A 19,104-nucleotide genomic window follows, 5' to 3' on the forward strand; every position below is an offset into this window, starting at 1 on the left:
CCCTGTGCGCCATTCTAGCCGTGCGGGTGCGGTCGGGAATAGCTCCCGGGGCCTGCCCCGGCCCTGACATTTCTGCTCCGCGGTGTCAGTTTTACACCCGGCCCTGGGTGACCTCGGGCTGGCCCGGTCCCTGTCCCCGGTCACTTGTCCCCTACCCCCATCCCTGTCCCCGTCCCGTGTCCCAGTCTCGCTCCCTGTCCCCGTCTCCCCGCGGTGCCATCCCGGCTCCGCAGCCACGGGCGCCCCGTTGTCCCCTTTTCCTGCCACCCCTCTCGGTCCTCCCGTCCCTCCGGTGCCCCCGGTCCCACCCCGCCCCGCCCGGGGCCGCCCCGCCCGGGCAGGAGGCGCCGCCGCCACCGCCGGGACCGGAGCGGGCGGAGTCACCGCCGGGGTGTGACAGCACCGGGACAGACAGACAGGCCCCGACAGACCCCGACAGTGCAGGAACCGGAGAGGGCAGAGCCACCGCCGGGGTGTGACAGCACCGGGACCGACTGACACCGCCACTGCCACCGCCGGTGGGTGCTGGGTGGGGGTCCGGTGTTCTTGGGGGGGTGTTGGTGTAGGGAGGGCAGGAGCAGCGGGATGCAGGCAGGGGTGTGTGTGTACGTGTGTGTGTGTGTGCACATGTGTGTGTCTGTGTGTGTGTGCACATTGTGTGTGCACATGTGTGTGTGTGCACATTGTGTGTGCACACTGCGTGTGCACATTGCGTGTGCACATGTGTGTGTGCACATGTGTGTGTGCACATGTGTGTGTGTGCACATGTGTGTCTATGTGTGTGTGCACATGTGTGTGTGCGCATGTATGTGTGCACGTGTGTGTGTGCACGTGTGTGTGTGCACATGTGTGTGTCTGTGTGTGTGTGCACATGTGTGTGTCTGTGTGTGTGTGCACATTGCGTGTGCACATTGCGTGTGCACATGTGTGTGTGTGCACATTGTGTGTGTGTGCACATTGTGTGTGTGTGCACATTGTGTGTGCACATTGTGTGTGCACATGTGTGTGTGTGCACATGTGTGTCTATGTGTGTGTGCACATGTGTGTGTGCGCATGTATGTGTGCACGTGTGTGTGTGCACGTGTGTGTGCACATGTGTGTGTCTGTGTGTGTGTGCACATGTGTGTGTCTGTGTGTGTGTGCACATTGCGTGTGCACATTGCGTGTGCACATGTGTGTGTGTGCACATTGTGTGTGTGTGCACATTGTGTGTGTGTGCACATTGCGTGTGCACATTGCGTGTGCACATGTGTGTGTGTGCACATTGTGTGTGCACATTGTGTGTGCACGTGTGTGTGTGTGCACATTGTGTGCGCACATTGTGTGTGCACGTGTGTGTGCACATGTGTGTCTATGTGTGTGTGTGCACTGTGCGTGTGTGCACATGTGAGTGTGCACTGTGTGTGTGCATATTGTGTGTGCACGTGTGTGTGTGCACATTGTGTGTGCACATGCGTGTGTGTGCACATGCGTGTGTGTGCACATGCGTGTGTGTGTGCACGTGTGTGCACATGTATGTCTGTGCACGTGTGTGTGCACATGTGTGTGTACATGTGTGTGCACACACGTGTGTGTGTATGCACGTGTGTGTGCATGTGCACATGTGACAGGGTGCAGGTGATGAGGTGCGGGTGAGAGGATGCAGGTGACAGGGTGACGGGTTGTGTGCACACGTGTGTGTGTGTGTACATGTGTGTGTGCGTGTACACGTGTGTGTGTGTACGTGTGTGTGTGCACATGTGTGTGTGTGTACACGTGTGTGTGTGTATGTGTGTGTGTGTGCACACGTGTGTGTGTGCGCAGAGCGGTGTGACAGTGCAGGTGTGGGGGGGTGTGCAGGTGACACGGTGCGGGTGACAGGGTGAGGGTAACCAGGTGCAGGTGACAGGGTGTGGGTGACAGGGTGCAGGTGACAGCGTGGGTGGCAAGCTGTGGGTGACAGGATGCGGGTGATGGGGTGGCAGTGACAAGGCTGCAGGTGATGGTGCAGGGGACAAGGTGTGAGTGACAGTGCAGGTGACAGTGTGGGTGACAGGGTGGGTGACAGGGAGCGGGTGACAGTGCGTGCAGGACCCTACTGCGCAGCAGCCGCGCTGGTGGCCCCGTGCCTGCCGGTGGTGGTGACGGTGACAGTGACACCGCAGGCAGCTGGAGATAAGCCCGGGGACGTGCGTGTTGGCAGCTCCGCCACGCTGGAGACAGGGGGCCAGGGCGGGGGGGGGGAGGGGGCAGAGGGCGTGCCCAGCCTGGGGACACGGGACAGGGGGACAGGGACACCCCGGCGGGTTGAGCCACGCCCCGGGCCCCGCTGTGGCAGCGTGTCCCTCCCTGGCGACGGGGACAGGGACACGGACAGAGGTGCCAGCGCCTGGCGCGAGGTGGCAGAGGGGACAATGGGGCTCTGTGTCGCCTAATCCGGGGCACGGGGCCGGGGGTTGGCACCCCGGGGTGGCGCGGGGGGGGTTTAAAGGCCAGACCGGCCGGTGTCCCCTGTGCCAGTTGTCCCCGAGCCCTCGTCCCCTGCGCGCTCTCAGGCCACGGCTCCCACCCCAAGGTACCGGGGGACACGGCTGTCCCAGCTTGGGGACCGCAGGGCCACCTCCCGGCTGGGGGTGGAGGGGGACAGGGAGGTCCCCAGGCTGGGGGGGGCGCGGACCTGGAGGGACCCCGGCGGCTGCCTCGTGGATGGGTTTTGGGGGGTTCTTGTGCCATGTCACCGAGCAGTGTGTCCCCCAACCCTGTTCCCGGGTGCCGGCCACCCCTTGGGGACACCCCCCCGCCGCGTCCCCCTGAGGTCCCGGCACCCCGGGGGGCGGGGGGTGCCTCGGTGCGTGGTTGCCAGCGGGCACCGCTCAGCTCCGTGCCTCAGTTTCCCTCAGTGCCAGCTCTGCCGGGCACCTGCCGGGACTGGGGACACCCTGGGGGCCGGGGACACCCCGGGGACCTGGGTCTGCACCCCCAGGGTACCTTGGCACCCCCGGGGCTGGGGGTGTTGCCCCCGGCTGTGCTGAGCTGGCACAGGATTACACTAATCCCTGGGCGGGCTCAGCCGGAGGTGCCGGGGCCACCGGGGCTGGCACCGAGGGGAAAACCCAGGGCCACCGTGACTGGCACCGAGGGGTCAATCTGGGGCCGCCAGGGTGGTCAACGAGGGGACAAGCTGGGGCCACTGGAGCTGGCACAGAGGGGTCAACCTCGGGACACCAGGAATGGCACTGTGGGGCTGGCACCAAGAGAACAAACTGAGGCCACTGGGGTTGGCACCGAGTGGACAAGGTGGGGGCACCAGAGTTGGCACCCAGGGGTGCCCCAGGAAGGGTGTCAGGCTCTGGTGGGTGCTGCGGGAGGGATTCTCCCATGGGGGGCTCTCGGCACTGTGGGGGTGTGGCCGGGGGGGGGTGGTAGGTCCCCAAGGAGCCACACTGACTCCGCCTGTCCTTCTCTTGCAGCCCCTCTGTCACCAGGATGGTGAGTGGCCCCCGGGTGGGGGGTCCGGGCGGAGGTGTGTGCCCACTCCGGGGACGCCGGCGGTGCCGGGCACTTGCGCGGGGCAGCGTGGCGTGCTGTGCCCACCCTCCGCGTGACCCCGCGGGGACAAGGGGACGCTTTGTCCGGGAGCTGGTGGCCCCGGCGGCTGGCACTGCCCCGCTGTCCCCGAGGCGGTGGCGCTGTGCCCGGCGCCCGCAGCCCCCCGGCACCGTGACACCCCCACCCGCGGGTGGCAGCAGCGCCCGGTGCCCCTATGCTGTGTCTGCACCGTGTCCCCCGTGCCCGCCCGGTGTCTGCCCCCGTGACAACCCCGTGCCACACCCACGCCAGCCCCTTAGATCCCTGTCAGCCCCTCAAACCCGAGCCAGACCCATGCCAGTCCATGGCAACCCATTTAGCCCCGTGCCAGCCTGTTAGCCACATACCAGCCCCTTAGCCCCGTGCCAGACCCGTGACGAGCAATTAGCCCCATGCCAGCCTCACACCACCCCTATAGCAGCCCTTCAGACCTGTGCCAGCCCCATGCCAGTCCCATGCTAAACCACTGGCCCCACACCAAACCCTTAGAGCCGTGGCAGCCCCACACCAGCCCTGTGCCAGCCACGTGCTCTCCCTTAGTCCCATGCAAGCCTCATACTAGCATGATGCCAACCCACTAGCCCCATGCCAGCGCTGTGCCATCCCCTTGGCCCCATGCCACCACCATACCAGCCCTTTAGCCCGTGCCAGCCCCACATACCAGCCCCTAAACTGCATGCCATCCACTTAGCTCTGTTCCAGCCCCATCCCAAGCCCCTTATCCCAGTTCCAGCCCCATCCCAAGCCCCTTATCCCAGTTCCAGCCCCGTGCCACCCCCTTCTCCCCATGCCAGCCCCGTGCCAGCGCGGTCCCTGCTCCTGCAGCTCTCGATGGCCCAGCCAAGTCCGGAGCGGGTGCCCAGCCCTGCGGAGCAGGAGTGGGTAGGGCCCGAGGCGCTGTGCCCAGGCTGGCTGGAGGACGAGGCCCCCGATGGTGATGTGCCCGGGGACAGCGGGGACCTTGACGGTGCCACCCACGCCTTCGAGCGGCTGCAGAGCGCCCTGTGCCAGGAGGGGCTGCCCCCCACGCTGGACTGCTCCGTGGAGCCCTGCACGGGTGGGAGGCATGGGGGGCACGGCGCCAGGCTGGGGACACGGGGGTGGCACGGGCTGGGGTGGGGGAATGGCGCCAGGCTGGGGACACGGGGGTGGCAGGGACTGGGATAAGGGAATAGTGCCAGGCTGGGGACATGGGGGTGGCAGGGACTGGGATGAGGGAATAGTGCCAGCCTGGGGACACGGGGGTGGCAGGGACTGGGGCAGCACTGGGGGCACAGTGCCGGGCTCGGGACATGGGATATTTGGGGTCTCCTAGCTGGGCTGGGGTGCCAGGGACAGAGTGGCACCGGGGTTCCCAACCCGGGGCTGTTGACCCTCCCCTTCCCGGCAGGATTTGGCCCGCTGGACATGACCGTTTGCATCCTGGGCTCCCCCACCGCCTTCCTGCCTGTCCTGCTGGAGGGTGGCACCCGCTGCCCAGGTGGGAGAGGTCCCCTTGTCCCCAGCCCTGACCCCACAGTGGGGTGTCCCCAAACCTGCCTGTGCTGTGTGACCGGGGCTGGGAAGGAAACTGAGGCAGGGGAGGAGGGTGGCACCGACTCCCCGTGCTCCACTAACCCCAGTACACACCAGTCCAGCAGCAAACGCCACCCCAGGGTGTTGGGGATGCGGGGCCCTCACTGCCGACCCCCTGCCCGCCCCCAGGTGCCATGGTGCTGTGCCTGTCACCCACCTGGGCCAGCCGGGTGCCGTCGGAGTCGTGTCCCGGCGCTTGGTCCCTGCTGCTCTCCCAGGGGGTCTCCTTCAAGGTGGGTGGTCACAGTGCCCTGGAGACCTTCGTGCCCCCCCGCCGTGCCAACTACGTGACAGGCACGTTCGCACCGTGGGACCCCGAGGGCGGCTGGGCGGCCGAGCTGGCCCGTGACCTCGACTGCCCCACGGGGGGCTCGGCCCCGCTCGCCCGACGCCTCGAGGACCTGCTGGTCACCCGCTGGGTGCTGGCAGCTCGTGCCAAGCTGCCCGTGCCCCCCACGCTGGCCTTCGTCCTGGAGGCTCGGGGGGACCTGCCTGCCGAGCTGGAGGTGCCCGGGGTGAGGCTGGTGCGGCTGCAGGACCCTCAGGGCCAGGACAGCCTGGTGCAGGAGGAGGTGGGCGCCTTCCTGGGGGGCACCGCCATGGAGCCCTACAGCCAGGTGGGCACAGGGGGGCACGGGGGGCACCCACAGGGCATGGCAGGGGGGTAGGGGTAAGGGGCATGGGCACGGCAGGGCACAGTGGCATGGTGGGGGCACCTGTGGGTCACACACCAGTAGGGTGTCACTGGTGACAGAGGGTGACAACTGTGCCGGGGTGGTGGGGTGGCTGTTGGGGTGGCCCTGGGTGGCACATTGGCACATGCAGGTGGTGACCATGGTGTGGGGTGACATGGGGGTACACACAGGTGGTGGGGTGGCTGTTGGTGTGGCACTGGGTGGCACTGGGTGGCATGGGGGTGCTCACAGGTGATGGGGTGGCACAGGGTGACATGGGGGTGCTCACAGGTGGTGGGGTGGCACAGGGTGCCACGGGGTGCCCACGGGGTGACACGGAGGTGCCCACAGGTGATGGTGCGGCCGGCGGGGTGGCGGTGGCGGGGTACGGGCACCCACAGCACCCACCGGAAGGAGGAGGGGGCGGCGGTGGCGCAGGCGGTGTGTGCCCGGCTCCGGGGCCTGACGGAGGAGGACAGCGTCCTGTTGGAGGCCATGGTGCCCACCGCCCGCCTGCCTGTGCCCCCCCCACGTAAGACCCCCGCCCTTGGGCGCCCACCACTCCGGGGGAGGGGGGGCAGGGTCCCTCCAGGTCCTCCTGGCTGTGCCAGCCATGTGTCTGTCCCCTGGGGTGGGTGGGTGGCTGGGGGGTGAATGGAGGGTCATCAGGATGCCCAAACTCCAGGCATCCTGGGGGTGGGCATGAGGGTGGTCGCCCTGGACCCCCATGGTCCCTGGTTGGGGGGGAAGTCACCCTGGACCCCCACGGTCACCTAGGGTGAGAGGGAAGGGCACCCTGAACTCCCACGGTCTCCTGGGGTGGGAGGTAAGGTGACCCCCTTTGCCTCCCGACAGTCCCCTGGGGCTGGGGGTGACAATGACCGTGCTGTACCCCCCACTCCCCTGGGGCTGGGGTTGGCCAGGGCCACCGTGGTGCCACGGGGGGGTGCCCAAAGCCCCCGGAGGAGGGGGGGGTTGGGCAGGGACAGTGCCTGCCCTGTCGCTCGCCCCCCAGGCAGCCCAGCCCCGCGGCTGCCCGTGGCCCTGCGCATCTGCACCCTGCTCTGCAGGTCCTGGGGGGACCGGCCCCAGCTCTGCCAGGTACGGTGGGTCCCCAACCCCTGGTGACCCCGCATGTCCCCAAGCTATCCGTGTCCCCAAGCCCTGGTGGCCATGTGTGTCTTGTGTGTCTCCACGCCCTGGCGGCAGCCCATGTTCCCCAGGCTATGGCACAGTAGCCCAGGTCCCCATGCCCTTGTGGCCCTGTGTGTTCCCAGGCTGTGGTGGCCATCCGTGTCCTGGTGGCCCCACATGTCCCCAAGCCATGGTGGCACCCGGTGCTCCCAAGCTACTAACATGACAGCCCACATCCCCATGTCCCCTGGCTATGGTGTCCATCCATATCCCAGTCCTTGGGTCAATGTGTCACCCCACATCCCCCTTCCCTGGTGGTAGCTGGGTCCCCAGGCTACGAGGTGGCAGCCAACACCCCCATACCTGGTGGCAAGGTAGTCACCCTACCTCGTGTGGCCGTCCGTGTCCCCGCGCCTCTGTGGTGATCCCCGGGCGATGGGGTGGCAGCCGGTGTCCCCACGGCTGCGCCGGTGTCCCCGCAGGTGGCCTGCGCCGTGGGACGCGCGGAGAGCCCGGTGCGTCACGGGGCGGGGTTGCCCCAGGGCCTGGACTCCAGCCTGCAGCAGTGGGGGGTGGTGGCCCCCAGTCAGCGCCAGGCGTTGGCCACGCGGCTCCGGGAGGCCACCGAGGCCGCCATGGCCGCCCTCCTGGCCAGTGAGGCTGAGCTGAGCCCGCAGCAGCGCGGCGGCACCCGCGCCCGCACCGACATCCTGGGTGAGCGCGGCGAGGGGCGGCGCCGGTCCCCGATGTCACCCCGTGGTGCCGAGCGCGGTGTCACCGTCACTGTTACCGTCCCCAGGTGTAGACTTCTTGCTGGCGTGCGTGGATGACACCCTAGAGATGGTGGCCCTGGCCACCAACAGCCAGCGGTGCCTGGAGACCTGCGTGCTGGTCGAGGCCATGGGGCGCGCCGTGGGGGAGCCCGCCGGGGACCTGCCCCGGCTGCTGGCCGAGGCCATGCTGCACCGGGCGCAGTGTCACCTGGTGGAGGGCAAGGACATCCTGCTCATCGGGGCCGGCGGCGTCAGCAAGAGCTTCGTCTGGGAGGCGGCTCGAGAGTACGGGCTGAAGGTGAGGAGGGTTTGGGGCGCTGCCCTCCAGAGGTCTCGGAGCGCACGCCGGGTGCCGTGTCCCGGCCGGTGGCGGTGGGCGTCCCGGCGACACCTCTTCTGACGACGCAGATCCACCTGGTGGAGTCGGACCCGGAGCACTTCGCGGCGGGGCTGGTCCAGACCTTCCTGCCCTACGACAGCCGGGAGCACCGGCGGGACGAGGAGCACGCGGAGCGGGTGCTGGAGCTGGTGCGCTCCCGGGGGCTGCGGCCCCACGCCTGCCTCTCCTACTGGGACGACTGCGTGGTGCTGGCGGCGCTGGTGTGCCAGGGCCTGGGGCTGCGCGGCTGCTCGCCCGCCGCCGTCCGCGTGGCCAAGCAGAAGAGCCGGACCCACCAGCACCTGCAGCGCTGCCGCCGCGGCCGCCCCCCGCCCGCCGCCTTCGCCGTGCCCTGCCGCCGGCTGCAGAGCCACGGCGACGTGGAGCGGGCGGCGGGTGCCGTGCCCTTCCCGGCCGTGGCCAAGCTGGAGTTCGGGGCCGGAGCCGTCGGGGTGCGGCTGGTGGAGGACGCTGGGCAGTGCCACGCGCACGCGGCGAGGCTGTGGCGGGACCTGCGGGACGACGCCGACCACCCGGGCATCGGGCTGGGCTGGGGCAACACCATGCTGCTCATGGAGTACGTGCCGGGCACCGAGCACGACGTGGACCTGGTGGTCTTCGACGGGCGGCTCGTGGGTGCCTGGGTGTCGGACAACGGCCCCACGCGCGTCCCCGCCTTCCTGGAGACGGCGGCCTGCCTGCCCTCCTGCCTGCCCGCCGACCGGCAGGCGCAGCTCGTGCGGGCGGCCCTGCAGTGCTGCCGGGCGTGCGGGCTGCGCGACGGCGTCTTCAACGTGGAGCTCAAGCTGGGGCCGGGGGGCCCGCGGCTGCTCGAGATCAACCCCCGCATGGGGGGCTTCTACCTGCGCGACTGGATCCGGGAGGTCTACGGCCCCGACCTGCTGCTGGCGGCGGTGCTGGTGGCGCTGGGGGTGCCGCCGGTGCTGCCCGCCCGCCCCGCGCCCCGCGCCCACCTGGCCGGGGTGATGTGCCTGGGCTCGGAGCACGGCGCGGCGCTGGCGGGCGGCGGCGGGATGGAGGCGCTGCGGGAGCTGCAGGGCCGGGGGCTCGTCCGCCTCAACCGGCTCTTCGAGGAGGTGGCGGGGGATGGCGAGTACGAGGAGCCGCTGCTGAGCGTGGCGTGCGACGGGGCGACGCGGGCGGAGGCTTGCGTGCGCCTGCTGGGGCTGTGCCAGGCGCTGGGCATCGACTCCCCGAGATACCCCGTGGAGCATTTCTTGTCCCACTTCAAATAGCGCCGGGCAGGCAGCGGGGACGGCGGGGGAAAGCGGGGCGAGGGCGGGGGGAAAGCCCACCCGCCGCCCCGGTACCCCCTCCCGCCGCCCCGCTCCCCGGCATCCCCCCCGCAGCCCAACCCGCCCCGCAGCCCCTCTGCCCGGCATCCCCCCGGCACTCCCCCCCCCGGCCCGCCATCCCGTGGCCTGGCACACCGCCCTCTGGTACCCCCCCCCGCTGCCCTGGATCCCAATCACCTGCCCTGCTATCCCACACCCTGGCATCCACACACTTCCCTGGCGGCCCATCCCCTGGCATCCTGATACCCCACCCACCGGGATCCCCCCATTAACCTGGCACCCCAAGCCCTGGCACCCCTCCTTCTGCCCTGGATCCCAATCACCTGCTCGGGTATCCCATTCCCTGACACCCATTCACTCCCCTGGCACCTCGTTTCCTGCCATCCCCCCATTACTCTGTTATCCCATCCCCTGCCATCCCCTGTGTCCTGGCACCACATTCCCTGGCATCCCCTTCCATCCTGTCACCACATTCCTTGGCACCCCCCCAATACTGTGGCACCCCCTTCCCTGTCATCCCTGCATTACACTGCTACCCCTTCCCCTAAAACCCCCCTCTCCCAATCCAGGCACCCCATGTCCTGTTCCACCATTCCCTGCCATCCCTGCCATGTCCTGGCACCCCATGCCCTGGCATTCCCCCACTCCCCTGATGCCCCATCCCCCTGCCCTGGCACCCCCATTCCCTGCTCCCCAACATCCCCCTTCCTTCCCTGTCCCCCCCGTCCTCGCAGCTGGGGGTCCCGTGCCCCTCCCATGCCAGGGACACTCAGGGGGACACCGAGTGTGGTGGGGGGCAACCAAGGGACGCCCAGAGGCCCCTGAGCCACCCCACCTGAGCAGCAGGGGTAGCCTGAGGTGCTTTGGCACCTGCTGGCATGGGGAGACCCTACAATAACATACCAGCGTGGGGAGACCCTACAATAACATACCAGCGTGGGGAGACCCCACAGCAACAAACCAGTGTGGGGAGGCTCTGCAATAACAGACTGAGGTAAGGAGACCCCACAACAACACACCTGGAAGGGGAGACCCCACAATAACACACCTGGAAGGGGAGACCCCACAATAACACACCTGGAAGGGGAGACCCCCTAATTACAAGCCATCATGGGGAGACCCCATAATAATAAAGCAGAATGGGGAGACCCTACAATAACAAACCAGTGAGGGGAGGCCCCACAGTAACAGACTGAGGTGGGGAGACCCCACAATAACACCCTGGAAGGGGAGACCCTACAACAACAAACCAGCATGCAACAAAACCACAATAACAGACCAGTGTGGGGAGACCCTACAGTAACAAAGGGGCACCCACGGATTCCCTGGAGCAGCTGAGAAGGTCCTCTGGGGAGAGACTTGTGTGGGGAGCCCCTGTGATATATAGGGCTGTCACTAGGGAGACCCTACAATAACACCAGCAACCACACAATAACACCAACATAGCCCCTGTAGTGCCTGAGACCCTAGAATAACACTAATGACCCTACAATAACACCCACCTCCTGTAGCAACCCTGACCCTACAATAACACCAGAGACCTTACAATAACACCCAGCCCCTCTAGTGCCCCAACCCTACAAAAACACCACTGCCCCACAACCCTATAATAACACCCTACAAATAACACCAGACCCTACAATAACCCCAGAAATCCTACAATAACACCCATCCCCGCAACCAACCCTACAAAAACACCGCTGACCATACAGCAACACACATCCCTACAGAAACACCAACCCCTACAACCCTACAATAACACCAGAGACCCTACAATAACACCCAGCCCCTGTAGTGCTTGAGACCCTGCAATAACTCGAGAGACCCTAAAATAACACTCAGCACCCAGGGCCCCCACAACCCTACAATAACATCAGAGACCCTACAATAACACACAGATCCTGTAGTGCTTGAGACCCTGCAGTAACTCGAGAGACCCTACAATAACACCAGAGACCCTACAATAACACCCAGCCCTCACAGCCCCCACGACCCTACGACACCACCAGTGCCCCCCAGGCCCACTCGTGGCGGAGAGAGGGGGGGGGCCGGGAGGGGCTCCCCCCTCCCTTCCTAACCCCCTCTTCTGACGTCACGGCGGCCCCGCTGACGTCACGGCGGCGCAGCGCGGGTGGGGCCGGGCCGGGGCGACCCCCAGTAAAGGCTGTGAGCGGCTCTGTCCTTGTCCTTGTCCCTGCGCCACCCCCGGGGGCCCCGTGTCCCCCTTTACCGGGGACACCGGGGCACGCCCCGGTGACGCGGCGGGGCGTGTCCGTGGGGGCGTGTCCGTGGGGGCGTGTCCGGGGGGGGCGGGTCCGTGGGGCGGGTCCGCGGGGCGGGTCCCCGGGGGTCCCCGCACGGCGCCGTCATGGCGGGGGTGTTCGACATCGACCTGGAGACCGAGGAGGGCAGCGACGGGGACGAGCCCGAGCTGGGCGCCGTGAGCCCACCCCGGGGCGCGGGCGGGGGGGGGACGCGGGGGGAACACCCTGGGATCGGGACCCCCTCAGCGCCGGCGGGGGCGGGGGGCGGCGCGGCGGGGACGCGGGGCACCGGGATCGGGACGGGGCGCGGAGCGGGGACGCGGCGGGGACAGCGGGAGCGCGGGCAGTGGGACACGCGGGGCACGCTCGGAGCCCGGCGGGGCGGGCGGGGGCTGCGGGACAGCGACAGGGACGGGGGTCCCGCCGGTGGCGGGGCGGGGGCTGTCGCCGCGCTGTCCGTGCGGCACCGGGGGCAGCCGCGGGTCCCGGCCGGGCAGCGGGCGGCTCCCGCTGGGCAGGGCCCGGCCTCGGCCCCAAAACATCCGGCAGGGCCGGCTCGGCGCTGCCTCGCCCCGCGCTGCCCGTGTCCTGCCCGTGTCCTGCCCGTGTCGCGCCTGCCACGGGTCCCCTTCCTGTCCTGAGTCCCCGGCCTGCCATGTGGCCCCTCCCTGCTGTTGTGGGTCCCCTCCCTGCTGTTGTGGGTCCCCTCCCTGCTGTTGTAGGTCCCCTCCCTGCCGTGTGTCCCCTCCCTGATGTCCTGGGTCCCCTCCCTGCCATGTGTCCTTTCCCTGCTGCCGTGGGTCCCCTGCCTGCTGTGGGTTCTTTACCTGCCTGCCATCCTGTCATCTGCCTGCCATGAGTCCCCTGCCTGCCGTGGGTCTGCTGCCTCCCTGCCATCCCACCGCGTGTCCCCTCCCTGCCGCCGCCCCCCTGCCCACCGTGCCCCCCCTGCCCTCCGCTGACTGTGGGTCCCCTCCCGCAGGAGATGGAGCTGGAGCCCCGAGGGAACGGCCTGGAGTAAGTGGGGGGCAGGCAGGGGAGGGAGGGGCAGGCAGGGGACAGGCAGGGGGTCCGTCCCTGCTCACCCCCTCTCCCCCCAGGCCGGTGGGACACTATGAAGAGATCGAGATCTCGGAGAGCAGCGTCAACAACGGCCCCGAGCACATCGGCCCCCACTGCTTCGAGCTGCTCCGAGTCCTGGGCAAGGGTGGCTACGGCAAGGTGGGGGCACAGCGGGCCGGGAGGGTCCTGGCAGGGGCTCCAGTGCTGCTCCACAGCGTCCCTGACCTTCCCTTCCTGCCCTCCCAGGTGTTCCAGGTCCGCAAAGTCCAGGGCACCAACACAGGGAAGATCTTTGCCATGAAGGTCCTGAAGAAGGTAGTGCTACCCCTGCCTGGCCCCCCTCCCCCCCGAGCCCTCCCCGGGGACCCCCCAAACTCCACACCCACCCCCTCCCCAGGCCAAGATCGCCTGCAACGCCAAGGACACGGCGCACACCCGGGCAGAGAGGAACATCCTGGAGGCCGTCAAGCACCCCTTCATCGTCGACCTCATCTACGCCTTCCAGACGGGCGGCAAGCTCTACCTCATCCTGGAGTGCCTCAGCGGTGAGGGAAGCGGGGCTGGGGGGCTCGGGGAGCCTGGGATGGCTTAGGGGGGTCTCAAGGATGGTTCCCGGGGTCACAGGGGTGGCTCAGACAGTCCCAGGGGTGGCTCAGGGGATCCAGAGGTGGCTCTCGGCGTTCCACGGGTCACTCAGGGGGGGTCCAGAGGTGGTCAAAGGGGGGATTGCTTGGGGGGGTCCAGGTATTGCTCAGGGGCTCCCCAGGATGGCTCATGGGATCCCAGAGGTGGCTAAAGGGGTCCAAGGGGTGGCTCAGGGGGTCCCGAGGATTGTTTGGAGGGTCTCGAGGATGGCCCTGAAGGTCCCAGGTATTCCTCGGGGGGTCCCAGAGATGGCTAAAGGGTTTCCAGGGATGGCTTGGGGGGTCCCAGGGATGGCTAAAAGGTTTCCAGGGATGGCTCAGGGGGTCCCAGGGATGGCTCAGGGGGTCCCAGAGATGGCTAAAGGGTTTCCAGGGATGGCTCAGGGGGTCCCAGGGATGGCTAAAAGGTTTCCAGGGATGGCTCAGGGGGTCCCAGGGATGGCTCAGGGGGTCCCAGAGATGGCTAAAGGGTTTCCAGGGATGGCTCAGGGGGTCCCAGGGATGGCTAAAAGGTTTCCAGGGATGGCTCAGGGGGTCCAACTCGGGCTGTTTGCAGGTGGAGAGCTCTTCATGCAGCTGGAGCGAGAGGGAATCTTCCTGGAGGACACGGCCTGGTAGGGATGGGGGGGTGGTAGTGGTGGGCATGGAGAGGGGAGTGGGCGCCCCAACACCACTCTCAGCCCCCCTGTCCCGCCCCAGTTTCTACCTGAGCGAGATCACGCTGGCTCTGGGTCACCTGCACTCCCATGGGATCATCTACCGGGATCTCAAGCCGGAGAACATCATGCTCAACAGCCAAGGTGGGCCTGGGGGGGGTGTCTAGGGCGCTTGGGGGTTCTCCAGGGATGGTGCTGACCCCCCCCATCTCCCTCAGGGCACATCAAGCTCACAGATTTCGGGCTGTGCAAGGAGTCGATCCACGACGGAGCCGTCACCCACACCTTCTGCGGCACCATTGAGTACATGTGAGGGGGATGCAGCACTTGGGGGGCGTGATGGGGGGTGCCTGCCGTGGCCCCCCGCGTGCTCAGGGACCCCCCCCGCTCCTGGCAGGGCCCCCGAGATCCTGGTGAGGAGCGGGCACAACCGGGCGGTGGACTGGTGGAGCCTGGGAGCCCTGATGTACGACATGCTCACCGGATCGGCAAGTCCCACTCCTGCTCCTTCCTCCCCGGGGGCCTGGGGGGTGTCTGACAGGTGGAGGGAGGGGTCCTAAAGGTGGGTGGGGGTCCTGGAGAGGGGTCCCTGCCAGGAGGAGCCAGGGCCCCCTGCTACTCACAGGATCAGCAAGTCTCACTCCTGCTCTTTCCTCCCTGGGGGTCACTGGGTGAGGGGTCCCAGAGGTGGCTCGGGGGGTCCTGAGGGTGGGTGGGGGGTCCTCACCTGGGTGACCCCGAGCCTTCCTCGCCCCCCTGGCTTTCCCTCACCACGTGGTGCCTCTCTCAGCCCCCGTTCACCGCCGAGAACCGCAAGAAGACCATCGACAAGATCCTCAAGGGCAAACTGGTGCTGCCGCCCTACCTGACCCCCGACGCCCGCGACCTCCTCAAGAAGGTGCCCCCCCAAACTCCCCTCGCCTCCTCCCACCCTTTATTTAAGTAGATTCTACCAAAACACCTCTCCCATTTCCCCCTCCAGCCCTATTTCTCTTCCATCCCTATTTCTCTTCCAGTTCCTCAAGCGAAACCCCAGCCAGCGGGTGGGGGGGGGCCCGGGGGACGCGGCCGACGTGCAGGTACAGGGGTGGGCAGGGGGTGGGAGGGGGTCAGGCAGGACCCCCCCCGTCCTGCCTGACGCCCCCCAATCCCACAGAAACAACCCTTCTTCCGCCACATCAACTGGGAGGACCTGCTGGCGCGCAGGCTGGACCCCCCCTTCAAACCCTGCCTGGTACAGAGGGTGGGCAGAGGGGGGCAGGGAGTGTTTTGGAGGGGGTCCCATGGGAGCACCCGCCGTGTCCCCACAGCAGTCAGAGGAGGACGTGAGCCAGTTCGACACCCGCTTCACCCGCCAGACCCCCGTCGACAGCCCCGATGACGCCGCCATCAGCGAAAGTGCCAACCAGGCCTTCCTGGTAGGAGGGGCACAACCTGGGGGGGCACCCCCAGCACCCCCAGCACCCCCGCTGACACCCCTAAAACCCGCAGGGCTTCACCTACGTGGCCCCCTCGGTGCTGGAGAGCATCAAGGAGGGGTTCTCCTTCCAGCCCAAGGTGCGCTCGCCTCGACGCCTCAACAGCAGCCCCCGTACCCCCGTCAGGTACTGGGGGGACAGGAAGGGCTTGGGGGGAGAATGGGGGGCTAGGGGGGCTGGGGATGGGGGCATCAGGGTGGGCACCCAGGGGCGGACAGGAGGCAGTGCTGGGGCTGCAGTGGGGGCGTCCATAGAGGTTGGGGGGGCTCAGCATCCCCATCAGGTACCCGCCCCATCCTGGGGGTACGAGGGGGGAGTGGGGAGGTGGTGGGATGGGGCTTTGGGGTGTTTTGGGGTGGGGGCATCAGTGTGGTCACCAAGGGGGAAAGAGAGTGGGTGGGGGTCCAGTGGAAAGGTTCATGGGGTATGAGGGGGGCGTGGTGCCCTCAGGGCTGGGGAGGGGCACTGGCTGTGCCCCCCGTGGGTGCCCCTCTCACCACCTGCCGTGTCCCCCCCAGCCCTGTGAAGTTCTCCCCGTTCGAGGCGTTCAAGCCGGTGGCCTCGGGGGACCCCATGGAGCTGGGACCTCCCCAGGCCCCCCCGCCCGAGGGCACAGCCCCCCTGCCCATCAAGCCCTCCGGGGGGGCCAAGAAGCAGAAGGGGGGCCGGGTGCCCAGGTAGGGGTGGGGGGGTGGGGTGGGGCAGGGGGTGGCCTGGTGCCCCCCATGGGGTGGGGGGGACCCCACGGTGCTGCTGTTGCTCCAGGGGGTTCACCCCCCCCATCCAGCACAGCCCCCTGCCTGCCGGGCTGGGGGGCACATGGGGCCCGCCCAGGGGTGTGGCCCCTGGAGGCATGGCCCCACTGCTGGACCTGTGCCAATTAAAGGACTTGCCGAGGCCGTGGTGGTCCCTGTGCTGGCCATGGGGGGGCCTGGAGGGGCCCGTGGCGAGGGGGCGGTGGGGGGAGGGTTGCCCTGCCAGGGTGGGGCCCAGGCTCCACCTCCTGTGTGGTGCCACACCCCTTTTGTGCCACACCCATTTCCCAGGCTTACCCAGGCAGCCAAAACTGGGCAGAGCTGCTCTTTATTGGCCGGTGCCCAGGCCCGCGCAGCCAATCGGGAGCCTCTGCTGGGGGCAGAGGAGGGGTCCCTCTGCTGGCAGGGTGGTGACATCGCGAGGAGGTGACATCCCGGGGGGGGGGGGTGACATCGCAGGACAGGGGTGTCAGCACGACGTGTCATCACAGGGCGGTGGTGTTATCACAAATGGTGACGTCATGGGGTGGTGCTGACTCAGCAGGGTGGCAAAATCACAGGGCAGTGGCATCACGGGGCGGTGACATCTCATGGCAGTGGCGACACGGGATGACATCACGGGGTGACATCACGGGGTGACATCACAGGGTGACATCACAGGGTGATGTCACAAGGCGGTGACATTTGGCCGCGTATCCTCCCAGGCCGCCGTCCCCGAGAAGGGGCGCAGGTCACTGAGCAAGGCCTCGGCGCTGCCCCCCGCCCCCCGCCCCGCGCTCGGAGGGCTCTCCCCGCCCTCCAGGGCCAGGGATGCCTCTGCCTTCTGCTCATCCTCCTCTTCATTCGCTGCCTCCTGCTCTTCCTCCTCCTCCTCCTCCTCCCGCTCCGGCCTCCTCTCCAGGCTCCACGGCATCAGCTCCTCGTCCTCGTCCCTCCCGGCCACCTCCGTGTCGGCGTCCCCGGGTGCCTCGGCGGGGTCCCCCAGCACCCGCAGCCGCTGCCACCGTCCCCGCAGCAGCGCCAGGGCCCGGCGGCCCAGCGGCCAAGGGTGGTACTGGCCGGCTGAGAGGCGGCACAGGTGGTGCCAGGCCAGCGCCAGGCACAGCACCAGGCACACAAGGACCCCCACCAGGGCGCCCACCGCCCGGTCGCTGCGGGCCCCCGCGGGGTCCCCGGCGGCCACCGGCCCCGCCAGCGCCAGCAGCAGCGGGTGCCACCGCGGGCCAGCCTGAGGGCGAGGGCAGGGGTCATCTCCCTGTGCCTGGCACGGGGCCCAGGCCTTCCCGGAGCTGGGAAGGGCCTGGGGCAAAGGGCAGCGGGGACGGGGGACAAGGGACAGGGAGGAGGGAGGTGACCCCCGCGGCGGGGACGGGAAGCTGTGGGCGGCGGGTGCTGTGGCACCTGCGGGTGCTGGGGCAGAGGAGCCGGGTCCTGCCGCCCCACGTGGCTGCACAGCTTCCCCCCCGCACCCCTCACCCCTTCCCACAGTGCTGCAGCCCCATAGGAACTCCCCCCCCAAAGCTCTAGGGTCCTCCCCAAACCCGGCATTCATAGCCTTCACTGGAGACCCCAACCCCCAACTCCACCATGGTAACCTGAGCCAACGCCACCATGCTCCCCTGAACCCCCCAACCTGCTCCCCAGCCCCACTGTGCTCCCCTGAACCCTCCAACCTGCCCCCCAACCCCACAGTACTCCCCTGACACACCCAACCTGCTCCCCAGCCCCATTGATCTCCCCTGATCCCCCCATCCTGCCCCTGAACCCCATTCTGCTCCCCTGACGCACCCAACCTGCTCCCCAGCCCCACTGATCTCCCCTGATCCTCCCATCCTGCCCCTCAACTACCCCATGCTCACTTACCTCCCCACCTGTCCCCCCGAACTCACCACAGTACCCTGACCCCCCCAACACACCCCTCCAACCCCACTGTGCTCCCCTGAACCCCCAAACCTCCCCCAACCCCTCCATGCTCCCTTAATCCCCCCACCTGTACCCCAACCCCCATACTACCCTGAACACCCCAAACCTGCCCCCCAAACCCTCCATATTCCCCTTCTCCGACCAGTATCTCAATGCCCCCATACTGCCCTTATCCCCCCAAACCAGCTCCCCCAACCCCCCACACTCCTCCAATCCGCCCAGCCTGCTCCCCAACCTCACCGTGCTCCCCTGAAACCCCCAAACCTCCCTCAACCTCACTGTGTTCCCCCCAACCTGTCCCCCCCACCCCATCCTGCTCCTGAGCCCCCCCAAACCTCTCCCCAACCCCCAAAACCTGCCCTCCCAGCTCTAGCACCACCAGGCCTCGCACCCCACACCCAACTATGGAAGGGGGACCTGCCCAGGGACCCCCCATTGCTGCCCCCCCACACCCTCCAAAATTGGAGGTACCCGAATTTGAATGAAACTCAGCCACCCCCACCCTGCCTCCACGTTTCACGGGGGAAACTGAGGCTGGAGAGAAACCCACCCTTCCCCCTGCTCAATCTCAATTTGGGGGATCCCCCCGAACCCTCCCGCGTGTCCCCAGCCCCCCCACGTCCCTCCCTGCCCGTTTTTGGGGTGCTCACCATCAGCGGGTGCTGCCGGAGCAGGTCCTGACGCCGCGGGCACGATGCCGAGATGAGGGGGGGGAGCCCCCCCAACTTCCTGCCCCCGCACAGCGGATGTTTCGGAGCGGGGGGAGGGGAGGTGCTGCACCCCCCCAACCCTCTTGCTACCCAAAGTGCCCCCCACTTCCTGCCCGAGGCGCTGAGCCCCCACCCGTGACCGCTGCGCCTTCCTGCGCCCCACCGGGTCACCTCCCACGGGTGGCACCTGCAGC

The 19,104-nt window shown here is 67.9% G+C and overlaps 3 protein-coding genes across 7 annotated transcripts; 2 read left to right on the forward strand and 1 right to left on the reverse strand.

The window, feature by feature from the left end:
- Window positions 1-27: 27 nt before the first annotated feature.
- On the forward strand, window positions 28-10,436 carry CARNS1 (carnosine synthase 1). 3 transcript variants are annotated; one of them, XM_051776948.1, is made up of 10 exons: window positions 28-518; window positions 3,450-3,468; window positions 4,393-4,624; window positions 4,958-5,047; window positions 5,272-5,759; window positions 6,168-6,348; window positions 6,832-6,917; window positions 7,433-7,664; window positions 7,750-8,021; window positions 8,132-10,436. In XM_051776948.1, exons 2-10 carry the CDS (start codon window positions 3,466-3,468, stop codon window positions 9,356-9,358), a joined length of 2,811 nt encoding a protein of 936 aa, XP_051632908.1. In that variant the 5' UTR covers window positions 28-518; window positions 3,450-3,465; the 3' UTR covers window positions 9,359-10,436. The 3 variants fall into 3 exon arrangements, with proteins under 3 accessions (XP_051632908.1, XP_051632910.1, XP_051632909.1); XM_051776950.1 differs by lacking the exon at window positions 28-518 and adding an exon at window positions 2,269-2,358; XM_051776949.1 differs by lacking the exon at window positions 28-518 and adding an exon at window positions 3,119-3,276.
- Window positions 10,437-11,741: 1,305 nt separating this feature from the next.
- On the forward strand, window positions 11,742-16,203 carry RPS6KB2 (ribosomal protein S6 kinase B2). 3 transcript variants are annotated; one of them, XM_051777047.1, is made up of 15 exons: window positions 11,742-11,858; window positions 12,665-12,699; window positions 12,783-12,903; window positions 12,991-13,059; window positions 13,142-13,289; window positions 13,945-14,002; window positions 14,088-14,188; window positions 14,263-14,353; window positions 14,442-14,532; window positions 14,835-14,942; window positions 15,061-15,123; window positions 15,201-15,278; window positions 15,355-15,462; window positions 15,536-15,648; window positions 16,041-16,203. In XM_051777047.1, the coding sequence occupies exons 1-15, from the start codon at window positions 11,787-11,789 to the stop codon at window positions 16,201-16,203; spliced, it is 1,419 nt and encodes a 472-aa protein (XP_051633007.1). In that variant the 5' UTR covers window positions 11,742-11,786. The 3 variants fall into 3 exon arrangements, with proteins under 3 accessions (XP_051633007.1, XP_051633008.1, XP_051633010.1); XM_051777048.1 differs by lacking the exon at window positions 16,041-16,203 and having other exon boundaries at window positions 15,027-15,123; XM_051777050.1 differs by lacking the exon at window positions 16,041-16,203 and having other exon boundaries at window positions 15,027-15,123; window positions 15,358-15,462.
- Window positions 16,204-16,524: 321 nt separating this feature from the next.
- Window positions 16,525-17,941, reverse strand: PTPRCAP (protein tyrosine phosphatase receptor type C associated protein). The gene has a single exon (XM_051777121.1). The coding sequence runs from the start codon at window positions 17,827-17,829 to the stop codon at window positions 16,945-16,947; it is 885 nt and encodes a 294-aa protein (XP_051633081.1). The 5' UTR covers window positions 17,830-17,941; the 3' UTR covers window positions 16,525-16,944.
- Window positions 17,942-19,104: the final 1,163 nt, after the last annotated feature.

Source organism: Manacus candei, unplaced genomic scaffold (genome assembly GCF_025592945.1).
Source record: "Manacus candei isolate 608988 ecotype Guabito, Panama unplaced genomic scaffold, ASM2559294v1 h1tg000009l, whole genome shotgun sequence".
In the NCBI taxonomy this organism is placed as follows: Eukaryota; Metazoa; Chordata; class Aves; order Passeriformes; family Pipridae; genus Manacus; species Manacus candei.

Coding starts and splice junctions, on each gene's coding strand:
- CARNS1 (XM_051776948.1), top strand. Junction 6,918..7,432: donor ACCGGCCCCAGCTCTGCCAG/GTACGGTGGGTC, acceptor GTGTCCCCGCAG/GTGGCCTGCGCCGTGGGACG. Junction 7,665..7,749: donor CGCCCGCACCGACATCCTGG/GTGAGCGCGGCG, acceptor TACCGTCCCCAG/GTGTAGACTTCTTGCTGGCG.
- RPS6KB2 (XM_051777047.1), top strand. CDS start 11,787: ATGGCGGGGGTGTTCGACATCGACCTGGAGACCGAGGAGGGCAGCGAC. Junction 12,700..12,782: donor CCCCGAGGGAACGGCCTGGA/GTAAGTGGGGGG, acceptor CTCTCCCCCCAG/GCCGGTGGGACACTATGAAG. Junction 15,649..16,040: donor AGCCCCCGTACCCCCGTCAG/GTACTGGGGGGA, acceptor TGTCCCCCCCAG/CCCTGTGAAGTTCTCCCCGT.
- PTPRCAP (XM_051777121.1), bottom strand. CDS start 17,829: ATGAATGCCGGGTTTGGGGAGGACCCTAGAGCTTTGGGGGGGGAGTTC.